General features: G+C 37.0%; 1 protein-coding gene across 5 annotated transcripts in view; it reads left to right on the top strand.

Annotated features, from left to right (window-relative positions):
- LOC110446189 (multiple epidermal growth factor-like domains protein 6) overlaps positions 1–12061 on the top strand; it is a 62970-nt gene extending 50909 nt beyond the window's left edge. For 4 of the 5 annotated variants that reach the window (XM_021491213.1, XM_021491212.1, XM_021491210.1 and 1 more), the window contains exons 17-22: positions 295–429; positions 1080–1208; positions 2187–2210; positions 4318–4481; positions 5189–5324; positions 7773–12061. In XM_021491213.1, coding sequence (XP_021346888.1) covers positions 295–429; positions 1080–1208; positions 2187–2210; positions 4318–4481; positions 5189–5324; positions 7773–7850 — 666 coding nt within the window. In that variant the 3' untranslated portion in view covers positions 7851–12061. The remainder of the gene's footprint in view (positions 1–294; positions 430–1079; positions 1209–2186; positions 2211–4317; positions 4482–5188; positions 5325–7772) is intronic. The other variant, XM_021491211.1, reaches the window with a different exon arrangement.
- Positions 12062–13652: the final 1591 nt, after the last annotated feature.

The raw sequence follows: 13652 nt of genomic DNA, 5'->3' as shown, positions 1-13652 counted from the left end.
TCGGAAGCTATCATTAGTCCCCAATTAATTTGATCATTTGACGGAAAGACCCGAACAATTTCCGATTATTAAACATTACATGTACTAGCGCATTTCATTGAATTTTACTTTTTTTGGAATTCATATTGCCTATGATGCAAACTGAAAGCAGTGCAATGACCAAATACCATCTCTGTTGGGTTGTCTTAAGACTGTCAAAAAGAAATGTTAATATTGAAAAATGCGTTTCGGGGTTTTGCCGGGAACATAAAAATATAAGTTCAGAAAATGTGAGACGATGTTTTTTTCCCCCAGACATTCAAAGAGAAATACGCATTCATAGCGACAGAGTTTCCCCAGAACCGGACCGTGGTTGACTTCTGTCGCCTAGTATACCAGGAGGAGTGTCGCACTATAGTCATGATGAACAACACCTTCAGCGGAGACAAGGTAAGGACAGACAACTCTCGTTCGTGGCGAGTGAGTAATGATATGTTTTAACTGTTATCTTTGATATTTTCGCCATTCTGTCTTTAAAAATATGTTTTCCCCCGTTTTAGAAAGTTTATTAGGTATATCAACTTTATGTATGCAATTGATGCAAGTCGAAACGGAACATTTTAAAGCTTCCATTTCTTCCTCAGCAGTCCTTAGCGGAACAGAACTGGGTCTGACACTGCTTACCAGGTAGCCTTGCTGGTTGCTCTAACCTTCTAGAGTTCGGAGGTCACAGGTTCGAAACTCTTAATGAATAAAAGAGAAAATTGGGTTCGAACCTTGGACCTCCGAGTTAGAACCAGCTAAGATGCATCTACCAATTAAGTCAGTGGCTATCGACCCGCCATACTCTTCACTCCCGTATTGACGTCCAGTCTAATTGATCCCGAAGACACCATATTTCACCTTTCTCGCGTATGTTTAGATATCCAGCGACCCGATCGAGTTTCGAACACAAGACTGAACTCTAGACTTGCGCTCGCACTAACTGCTCGACCTAGTCACCAGCGATCAACCTCCCAAAGTACAGCCAGAATTTTGAACTATTTTATTTATGACTTGCCAAATTATGCTGTAATATCTATAAATGCTTGCTGTTTCAGAAACATGAAAACTATTGGGGCGGTTTGAATCAACAGATGGGATGTGGCCCGTTCCAGATAAAGGTCACACGCGAGGAGGTCAAGGACGGATACAAAGTTCTCACCATGGAATTTAGGTTTGACGTTGAGGTAAGTTATAGGAATCTACATACGTCACTTCCGGCAGCTACTAACGCGCATGGTAGTTATTTACAAATCAGAATGGTTTTAATTTCTCCTCAACCAAATACAGGATGCAGACAGGCTGACTTCATAAAATCTTACTGCGAGATTAATCTAAAATAATACTCTTCTTCTGCATTTGTTCTGTAGAATATCGCGCATAACATTTACATCTCCAAAAGCCTGTATGTTGGGCTAATTGGGTTCAGCAATATATATACTGTAAAGTTGAATGAAAAGTCAAGGTCGACGCAGATTTCTTGTTTACCGGTTTATTCTCACAATATGTGGAACATAATAAAAAAAAACCTACAAAGACACAATTCAATTGATTACATAATGAAACACCCCCCTCCCATATATAATTCCTAACATGTACATTCGGTGCATACATATTTGATCCGTTCACACACAATAGGTTATTCAAAAATGGGAATAACTTTACAGTGACTGACTTCATCATAATCAATAGTTGAAATTACTTACACAAATTACTTATACATAATTATATTGAATACAATTATCCTTATCAATAATCGCTTGCTTACATTATCACATACAATATTCAAATACCTACCCCAACTATGGGTCGGGGGTTTACACGAATGAAGATCTGTATCCGTTCTCAATCGAAAACTATCATCTCTGTAAAAGAGACATGTAAATCACAATTTACATCATGTTGATAAAAACATAAATACATTACTTTAAAAAGAGCTATCTATGTATCGATTGAATATACATGTACGTAAGATTTGAGTGAATGAAACAAACACGTATCCTTCGTTTAATACAACTTACAGAAATCAACGTTTTCATGAGGTTGATAAATCTCGAAAAAAATATATATAGGCCTACGTTATCCCTATTTGACAACAAGCTAAAAACAATGTGGTAATTAGTGTGTGTTGTTTGGGGAGATAACTCTAGTTATGGTATCTACAGGCACTGGCTGGGGACCTGGGAGCGGTAAGTACGCCACCTGGTGTGAGTTGGTTGTCGTGGTGATGGTATATTGATTGTACACACAATTCTTTACACCTGTACAAGTTTATTTTGTTATATTTAAAACGGGGGCAAAGCGATACGATGCAGAGCAAATCCAGAACGACAAGGAGATAGTGTAATACAGTAGAAGACACGGCGGGGATTGAAAAAAAAAGGAAAAAATGGGTCGAAACCGCTCTCATGCTCAAGCGGGGATTTTGTGCTCAAACCATCTTTTTGTAACTTTATTTATAAACACTTAAAACGATATTTGACATGAAGGCTCTCCAAAGTTCTTCCAAATTCCCGACAAAATGTGTATATATATATGAAGTTATGTATTACTGGAACAAGAAATAAGGCTTGAGCACAGATTCTGAGTTGAGCATGAGAACGGTTTCATGAATATGGAGCCAGGCATCCCGCTGCGCATGTCTGTGTTGGTGTATTACTCACTTTAACATTCAAGTTGTATACTATGTACATGCATCATTATGAGACCTTTTGGGTGGAAATCATCAAAAACGAAATCATACTTACATACTAACCTGTGTGGGTGCCCTAAGGTTATGCCAATGAACAGCGTCCTGGATTCTCACGATAGCGTTCAGATAGTGAATAGACCTTTTTATAGCACACTAGCACGCACGTTTTTTTCGTTCATGTTTTATAGCGCACTTAACACATAATAAAAGTACACTTTTTTGAGTGCACTATTTTTAGATTTACTTCATTCACTTTAAAAAGAATTGACTTCTTTTTTGCATTTGAATATTGTTTACCATTAAGTCGATGTGAAGAAAACTTCTTATTTTTTGAGATATAACTGGCTTGAACTCTTTATAATTAATCTCAGCTGCCAATTGCGAAAAGGAAGAGATATGATGATGATCGATCGCTATCATCGTTTTCTGCTTTCTATTGAATTATGCTGCATTGTGGCCGGACTTCCATTCTTAATATTGAATTGACTACCACTTCATGATCGTATGAGGCGACTAATGTGTGCTCGTCAACGTAATTCATGTTGTTTACTGTGTCGTCAGCTTAGTAAACACTGAAGAAAGTTAACAACTTACTGCTATATTCGGGTATTTTATCTTGTCCTTTTCTACACTACATACTACAACATTGTACCTACGAATTTACTATGAAAGGAAGCGACACGATACATACAAGAAAGCACTTGTCAAACCAGAAGAACATGTATGGTTCGAACGAAAAAAGATCTAACAACAAGTCTAAAAAGGTGTCGTGGATAGAGAGAGAAGGTTCAAGATAATCCGCCGAGAAGAAGACAGGAAAAATGAAGAAGCGCCCCAATATAAAAAAAGAATAGTTGCGGCAGAAAGGACAAGACCTAATTAAAGAAATGTCGATGATACACTAACAAGCCCGATGGCTGGAGAAAGATGATGTAGACGGAAATCTCCATCTCTTAGTAATGTCTAAGGATAATTTGCCACATTTTGCCGTGGAACGATGGGAATAAGGACCGAAGTATTTTATGTTATCTCAACGTTATATTTGCTTTTCAAACGCTTCCATTCTTTTTCACACCACAAGCTTTTTAATTTAAACCAAACCACTTAACAAATTAATTATTGTTTTTACGGTTTTATGAGCATGCACTTATACTACGTTATCGATACAGATATCTGGGATAAGTGTGTGGTTACTGCACATGCTTCTTATACTGCCAGTAACATCAATAAGTGTTTAGTTATATATTATGTATGGGCTGGAGGGATAAAGCAAATTTCTAGCTCCCCATGACCGGGTATATATCCCGAGGCGAATAAAGCTGGTCTAGGGAAACCAGATACTTGGCATATCTAGAGAGGACCGGTGCTTTCAGTGTTTTATAAAGCATAATTTTAAAACATAATATTTCAAACCACGAAACATTTCCCCCCTGTTACAATAGTAATATAACACTATACCCCGGTCCCTGTGTATTGATATAAGATTATACCCCGGTCCCTGTGTATTGATATTAGACTATACCCCGGTCCCTGTGTATTGATATTAGACTATACTCCGGTCCCTTTGTATTGATATTAGACTGTACCCGGTCCCTGTGTTACAGGAGGATAAGGGCAGTGTACAGTTACGACAGTACCAATACAGTGGCTGGGAGGAAGGCCGACTTCTTCCTTCGAATCTCGACGCCCTCCTTAACATGATTGATGACATCAGAGATTGGAACGCCAGCTCGAGCGCCAAGGGGAAGCCACTCATCGTTCACTGCATGTAAGTCAACTAGACCTGATATCTGTAAGCTTCTCCTTTCATATTCTGTCAAATCTCGTTATGACAAAGGCTAACAAAACTTTGACATAAATAAAAGGATATTCGTTGTATCCATGGTTCAAATAGAGTAAGTTATAAGTCAAAATTAATTTCCAGATACAAGTGTATTCGTATTAACAAGCTGTTTCGAAATAAACAATATATACTCTGGATGTATTCGACATAGCCTGGGTCTATCAAGGAACCAATGTATTCGCCAAAAACTCTTGTATATTATATTCGATATCGATATATCCAGAGTTTTCGACATCATCGATGTATTCGACTTAACTGATGTATACGATCGCGACATTATCAGTTTATTCGAGTCAATCCGTGTATTCAGTAAAAACTATGTATTTGAGATTTATTCAACGTAACACATATACACTAATTTAACGATGACATATGTATTTGACATAAACCAAGCTTCCATATATAAACGGTTTATTCGACACATGATTCCTGTATGGGAACTTTTTGCGTCAAGGCCTATTTATAAGTCTTCAATAGAAATCGTGTATTCGAGATTTGTTCGACATATTTTCCGTATTCGACATGACCTGTGTATTCGACTTAACCATAGATGTATCTTGTTTGTGTTTTTATTTCGATATAATTCATTTAACTTTTACAATATAAGTCGGCATATTGGTGTATCTGTTTAGGGACGGGGCGGAGAGGAGCGGTCTTTTCTGTGTGATGGCGGCCGCGGTAGAGCGACTGAGGGCCGAGGAAAACGTCAGTATGGTTCACACCATCAACCAAATGAGGGTCCGACGTCCTCAGGTTATACCGAATATAGTGAGTATCGAACTATGTTGTGAGTATTTGGGTCTATAGTGAGTATCGAACTATGTTGTGAGTATCTGGGTATATAGTGAGTGTCTGGGTATATAGTGCGTGTCTGAGTTTGTAGTGAGTATCGAACTCTGTTGTGAGTATCTGGGTATATAGTGAGTAAATGGGTTTTTAGGAGTATCTGGGTCAGTAGTGGGTATCTGGGTCCGTAGTGAGTATCTGGGTCTAAAGTGAGTATCTGGATATATAGTGAGTATCTTGGTCTGTAGGGAGTATTTCGGTATATAGTGAGTATCTTGATATATAGTGCGTATCCGGGTCTGTAGTGAGTAGCAGGGCCTCTAGTGAGTAGCTTGGTCTATAGTGAGTATCTTGGTCTGTAGGGCATATCTCGGTATATAGTGAGTAGCTTGGTCTATAGTGAGTATCTTGGGCTATAGTGAGTATCTGGGCATGTATGGAGTATCTGGGTCTATAGAGAGTATCTGGATATATAGTGAGTATCTTGATCTATAGTGAGTATCTTGATATATAGTGCGTATCTGGGTCTGTAGTGAGTAGCTGGGTCTGTAGTGAGTATCTGGGTCTATAGTGAGTATCTGGATATATAGTGCGTATCTGGGTTTATAATGAGTATCTGGGTCTGTAGTGAGTAGCTGGGTCTCTAGTGAGTAGCTTGGTCTGTAGTGAGTATCTGGGTCTGTAGTGAGTGTCTGGGGCTGTAGGGAGTATCTAGGGATGTCGTGAGTATATGGGGCTATAGTGAGTATTTGGGGCTATATTGAGAATCTTGGTCTGTAGGGAGTATCTTGGGATGTAGGGAGTATCTTGGGCTATAGTGAGTATATGGGCATGTATGGAGTATATGGGTCTATAGTGAGTGCATGGGTCTGTAGGAGTATCTGGGTCTGTAGGGAGCACTGGATATATAGTGAGTAGCTTGGTCTATAGTGAATATTGAACTTTGTAGTGAGTACCTTGGTCTGTAGGGAGTATCTGGGGATGTAGGGAGTATATTGGGCTATGGTGAGTATCTGGGCATGTAGGGAGTATATTGGGCTATGGTGAGTATCTGGGCATGTAGGGAGTATCTTGGGCTATAGTGAGTATCTGGATATATAGTGAGTATCTTGGTCTGTAGGGAGTATCTTGGGATGTAGGGAGTATCTTGGGCTATAGTGAGTATCTGGGCATGTATGGAGTATCTGGGTCTATAGTGAGTATCTGGATATATAGTGCGTATCTGGGTCTGTAGTGAGTATATTGGTCAATAGTGAGTATCTGGGTCTGTAGTGAGTGTCTGGGTCTGTAGGGAGTATCTAGGGATGTAGTTAGTATATGGGGCTATAGTGAGTATATGGGGCTATAGTGAGTATTTGGGGCTATATTGAGTATCTTGGTCTGTAGGGAGTATCTGGGGATGTAGGGAGTATATTGGGCTATGGTGAGTATCTGGGCATGTAGGGAGTATATTGGGCTATAGTGAGTATCTGGGCATGTAGGGAGTATCTTGGGCTATAGTGAGTATATGGGCATGTATGGAGTATATGGGTCTATAGTGAGTGCATGGGTCTGTAGGAGTATCTGGGTCTGTAGGGAGCACTGGATATATAGTGAGTAGCTTGGTCTATAGTGAATATTGAACTTTGTAGTGAGTACCTTGGTCTATAGTGTAGTGAGTAAATTGCTCCATAATACATTCGTACTCAAGTTTCCATACCACTGCCAAACTGAAAATATGAATAGAGTTTTTCTGTGATGACTATAGCTTTAATGACTCATTTTGGCAGACCTTTTTTATCTTAAATGTTATAAAAGAAACAACAAGAACGGTGTTTTGAGAGTAAAAGTGCATGGTTCCGACCCTGAACATCCGGGCTTCCTGACTAGCGGTTATTTACTGGATCAGTACTACGGTGTACTGCAGTTATATCCAGGAAGACATTTTGTCTATCATCTTTCTTAGGATTTTAAGTTTTTCTTTCTTTCTTCCTTCCCTTCCTGTCCTCTTTGTCATATTTGTATGTTTTTTAAAAACGTATTTGTTGTTGTTGTCATGTAATATATATAATGAAATGTATTGGAGAAGGCGTTTCTAAGTTGAGGTAACGTGTGCCTAGTCCTTTTTGAGGAATGACAAATAAAACATGTTTTAGAAAAGACATTTACATTTAGAGGCGAATACTGTATGTATGAAAAACTGAAATGGAATTCTTCGTGTTTTACTTACAGTGACATATCGATCCCTAAACGATATGTTGATTTTTCGCATGCGTTATTTTGTATAATTTGGTAACATGTACAAAGTGACAAATGAAGAAACAGTAAACCAGGTTTTGTCTGGGCATGATTTATCGACTTCATCAGTTGTTCCCAAAATGTTATTAATTTTTGTCAACAAAATGTATGAGGGAGATACGGTAATAATGTTGTTGTTGTTTTCTCCAACAGGAGCAGTTCCGGTATTGCCATGAAGCCATTCTCCAGTACATTGAGCATCACTACAACAACGGTGACATCATATTGTAGAGTTACCATAGTAACAGTTTCGTCAGTATAACAAAATGAGATATTGTCATATATCAACAAACTTGGTCTTCATAGCAACGGTGACATCGGAACAAAATATTTATCGATAGAACAACAGTGACGTCATATTGTTAAGTCATGGTACCAAAGACGCTTTACTTCAGCAAAGGTGACGTCATTATATGAAGAATAAACAACGGTGATATCGAAAGATAACGAACAAACGTTTGGCAATGCGAAAGCATTGGCAAGCCCACTAGTAAAATACTATGTAATATAGCAACGTTGACGCTAGATTCACAAAAGTGACGTCATATGTTACAGTAACTGTGATAATATCGCCCCCTAGCAACATAATTGTATCTATGACAACGCTGAATTTATAATGATAGGTCACCATAGCAACAGACTTGTCACTAATTATTTCAGAGACACGGTGCATGAGTTCAAATAAATCATAACAACAGCAACGATGACGTCATTTGAAAAGAATCCATAACAACACCATCGTAAATATGGTGATATATTAAACATTTATAATTAGCACCACCTAAAGAACATCAACACCATATCCTGGTCTATCATAATTGATGACCACGGACATGACTGCTTCCTGTAGGTATGGAGACCACCGATTAAGCTGTCTGTGATTAAGATACAGTTTATCTGTGTCGAGAAGTCTTAGCTGAAAACTAATTAATCAGCTAAAAGTCTGACACCGTGATATTTCTTCGCTACGCAATGGTTGAATGTAATAGAACAAGGGGAAGCAACTCGTCCTTGCCTGTGAACCAGTTTGCATGGGCGTCATTTTCTAAGGGGAAAAAACTCATCCTTGCCTCAAATTGTTTGGTTTGTATGACATGTGATATTACTATTATCTATTTAATATATATATAGTACATACATTTCTCATCCAACTTTCTTTTTGTGCCATATTTATGTTTTTAATCATTATTATGATACTCTGTACGGTTTGTGGTATATATACAGGTCATTCGACAGACGATTTTTTTTATCGTTTTATAAATACTATTTCTTCTTTAAAAGTGATCTATGATATTGAAAAAAATACCTTGACAGTATTCATACAAACGATGGATGTTTTTTGTCCTATTTTTAGAAAGCAAACCTTCTTAATTTGAAAGGTATCTTGACTTTTATTTGAGTGGTTTTTTTCAGAGCATGGAGTTTTGTGAAGGAACAGGACAAATGATGTTAGCGTTATCATGGAACTTTTAAGAAGGGAAATGATTGTAGATGGGTTTTTTTCTGACGAGGTAGATAAATCTATGTGAACTGTCATCCGTCTTGTTTATATCCATAATGACATAAATATGTATCAATATGGTAGAGTATTCTACGTTTATCGTGTGTGGAAGAGAGTTTTTACGATTACTAGGCGATCACCAGAAATCATAAATCATGTTTTACTATATGGTCAGATTTTTTATCTTTTATTTCAAGAAAGTTTCATATCCCCTCTCCGGTTAAAAATATAATCTTTATTTCTTTTACAAAAATTATGAAACAATTATCGATATTTTTAAGTGTATATATTACTGTGGTATTCATCATAATTTTACAAGACATATCCTATCTTTAATCAAAACAGGGAAGATTGAAACTGATCACTGGCGTCATAAACCTCATACAATGCTCGCTGTAATTGCTGACGTCATTGACCTCGTACGCTGTAATTGCCGACGTTGTCCTCAAAACTCTAATTTTCATAGAGGATTTCTTTTACATGAGAATTTTCAGCAGAACTATTTGGTTTCCGTCCAACGACTACGAAAGTGTAGTGAAATAGTGTATTACTGAAATTATGAGGAATCGTAATCGTAATCGTTAAACTACTGTTCCACGTGAAGGTGACCAGTCTTTAGAATGAATGCATTAATTCATTTTTTCAAAGCACAATATCAAAATTAAGTTATAGTCTTGCCTGGTTTGCCCCTGGTTGTTGTGATAAATGAAATCCCTATGTGTGTACGTTATTATCTTATTTACGTTGAAAATTCAATTATTCAGCTTTAAATGTCATGTATATAAGGAAACATCAGGAGTGATTAAATCCGGGTGTTTTTTGTACTTCATGAATATCAGTATCGACCCTGGTTGGTCAGAATCTGTTTAAATTAATTACTGATTTTGTACAAATTTTCGAGATAAAACGAAAGTTTCAGCATATGTGAAAATGTTTAAAATTATGTTCTGCTTCTTGTCTTCATATGAATAGTTTACATTCATATTCGTATGATTTTAAGGCATTTTCAATATGTTGCAAGCATGATTTATTTTTCTGTGTTAACTTTTCATCAAATTAATTGGAAGTAGATGTTGAATTTAGAGTTCGCAGGTCAATTTCCGGTAATCTATAGTCCGGAATATAGGATATTCGAGATCTAGGGTCCGAATTATAGAATATTCGAGATCCAGGGTCCGTATTATCTATAGGTCCTGGGATCAAGAGTTCCGGATTATTGAGTTTCTGGACTCAGGGTTCGGACTATCGAGTTTCCGGGATGTTAGAGTATGAATGATCCAATTCCTGAAGTAGAGTGTAACGCATGGGAAGTTAGTATACGTTTGATATCGTGATCCCTGTATACATGTACTTAGTCCGCCCAAACAGTTTTTTTTCAATTTATTGCAATTATTTTACAATTTTTAAAACATAATTAACCCCCCAAAAAACAGTTTAATAAAACATGTCAATCCGTCCAATGAATTAGGGGCCAACTGTTGTCTCGAAGGTACATATATGTAGTTTCCTACTAGTTTATGCAATAACAAACTCAAAGTTTGGTAGGTACGCTTGTTATAAAACACTTTTATGGAGTAGAGTGGGCGAGATATCTTAGTGTGGAAACACAAATTATTTCTGTGTGAAATTTTATTTTTTTTATTTTTTTCAGTCTTAACCTTGCCAATTTTTATTTAAATGTTTTCCTCTTAGAAGAGAATTCCTTTTGCTCGGCAGCCATTACGTCGACAGGTAGTATTTTATATATACAATGTATCTAATCACCTTGCTGTACAAAGTGAATTTTGACTTTTGACTTTTACATTATTGAGCTGTATATTATCATCATCATTTTGCAATTAAACTTCGTACTTTCATTATATTTATGTATAAAATATTTCCATCGCAGGGTCCAGACATAATGATAGGTAGCAGTAGTAAACCAGCTGTATAAGGAATATCATACTAAAAAAAAGTGTTAAAAAAAAGTTTTATGGTTCTGAGGGGTATTTTTTAAAGCTTTTTCGCGGTAAAGGCATTTTCGAGTTGGTGCTGTGTTATTATGTCGCTGCGTGCTTATATTTTCGGGTTTTCATATAAACGAAAATATTGAAAACGTCCTCATCGCGAAATAACTTTAAATGTACAGTATAATATATATCTATATGCATGAATATACCAAGTACTACTGTTACATCACCATGTGTCCGGTCCCTGATGAGACTCGTACCATCATGCATATATAATCAGTTTATTTATTCTGTAATATTTTTATCCTATGCATATGTATATCTGTTTACGTGGGTGGTAATTTTCAGGTTTTACAATATGAGTTTAATATACTGAGATGAAAGTAAACTTACTGTGAATCTTCTAGTAAATTTGTGTGGTGTCGCGAATTAAAATACCGTAAATCTATTTATTTCTCATAGGTATAAAATAATAGCTTTTATCATTTTTTTCAGTAATAAATGTTATACCTTTAATTGTTTTTCAAGTAATAATAAAAAAAAAATATATATTTATTCTGAAATGAAATTTTCGCATTTAGATCGTTTGCAGACATGTCTTGAAAACAAGTACATGTATTCGCGAAAATAAAGTGATTTACATAATTTCATTTTTATATTCAGGATATTTTGAAGGCACATTGTGACAAGTGTGATACAGTTTTATACTGTCACAGCTCCTTGTACAATGTCTGAAACAAGTTTGGTTTAAATAGCTTGGAGTGTTTTTCAACGTGTTAATTTGTTTATGAACAGAGGGAGCCAGCATTTGAGACTTGTAAATTTTCTGTTTCTCTCTCTGTCTGATGTATTTTCTTTGTGTCTTATGCAATATGTAGGAATATTTTAATTATTTAAGTTCGTCTGTCTTCGCATCTTGAAAGGAGATTTTGTAACAACATTTGTGATACCGTTCCGTCCAAGAGGGCCAAGTAATAAAACCGTTTTTTTACAAAAATATATGTGTTTATCTTTTATTTGTAATATACCAACTGACTCGGCTTTTGGTCAATGCGCTGTCAACTTCTTTGTTTTTAAGAAATTATATAAGTATACCAACATCGTATCTTTTTTAAAGGGTTGGTCGTTTTGATGTTGAAGACATACTTCATTATTTAGAGAGAGAAACAGTCCACTGCATGCTTGTACGTGGCGACTAATGTAGGAGCCTCTTCAGAATAAATTCCGTCTTTGCGTATTGCGGAGTTGTCTTCTCTTGTGAGCAGGTATTGATTGTTACGTCATTGGTTTGTGTGAGAAAATAACGTCGTTTTCTCAAAAATTGATGACGTTAATCTCACAAACAAATGACAAATATAGATATAATTGGTTCGGATCATCGGCTCTTATGCAGGTTCTATCCCACATTGCCCCCCCAGCAGAATCTTCGGGTTTTCTTCTTTCTCTCCTGCTGATGGGACTTTGAAGAAACAGAAATTATGTACTGCCCCCATCGCAACCGTTTTTATCTGCATTGTATATCTTTACCTTTCTAACCTACCTACTGTTTGTTTTTCGGCGGTGTTTACCATGAAACCCGTCATTATATCACCCAGGATGTTGCGAGGATGTTAAACCCCAAACAAACAAATATCTGGTACACCTGCCGTTTACACCTACCGTTTACACCTACCGTCTACACCTACCGTTTACACCTGCCGTTTACACCTGCCGTCTACACCTACCGTTTACACCTACCGTTTACACCTGCCGTTTACACCTGCCGTCTACACCTGCCGTTTACACCTACCGATTACACCTGTTTTCACGCTTGGTTGTCCGTTCAGTATGAACAATGTCGAAAGACGCTCACATGTCTTTACAAGATGGCGCCATTTCCTGTTACCTCATTTTGATGTAATCATGTGACGTTGGTTTCTACATATGCACGTGGCCTTCTACAACACCTTAACTGTCCACGGATTTGCGTTTCACTCAAAACGCGCCGGTTCTCCTGCACAAATCAAATATACAAGATCTGGGTCTAATCTTCCCCAATCCTTGACTGTCCGCGGATAAAAAAAGTGTTCTTAAACATTTCCGATTTTGATGTTATACTGTTCTATTGTTAGTGTTTGTATTCTTTTCGTTTGTCGTTTGTTAATCAGGAGAAATTAAAATGTCCGGAGAGATTGCGACCAATCCTAAATCTTGTATGACAACATTAGCCAATTTTCTCTGTATCTTCCTTTTGCAACTTTTGCCCTAATATGTAAATTAGCCTCGTCACACTTGATTTCTGTCCATAGTCTTTATATATGAATCGCGCTACACGTCGTTGAACTGAGTCCAGGGTGTCTGTCCTTCTTGTTACCAGGGTACCTAGCAAACCCATGCCGTATTTTGGTACTTTGGGCTGTGTTTTGGTTTTCAGCGAAGAAACCCGAGGGTAGAACTTGCTCTGTCTGTAATTTTGCTGATTTGAGTGGCGAATTTTGAGAACTTTCACTGATGGTTAGGCCTAATGACAACTGTTCGCTGTTATGTTTTAATAATCATGATTCGGTTCAAAGCGGTACTTGTTTCTATATTAATAATAATAAT

Source organism: Mizuhopecten yessoensis, unplaced genomic scaffold (assembly GCF_002113885.1).
Source record: "Mizuhopecten yessoensis strain PY_sf001 unplaced genomic scaffold, ASM211388v2 scaffold2623, whole genome shotgun sequence".
Lineage (NCBI taxonomy): Eukaryota > Metazoa > Mollusca > Bivalvia > Pectinida > Pectinidae > Mizuhopecten > Mizuhopecten yessoensis.
Note: the sequence above shows the minus strand (reverse complement) of the source record. Positions and strands in the feature narration are given on the sequence as shown.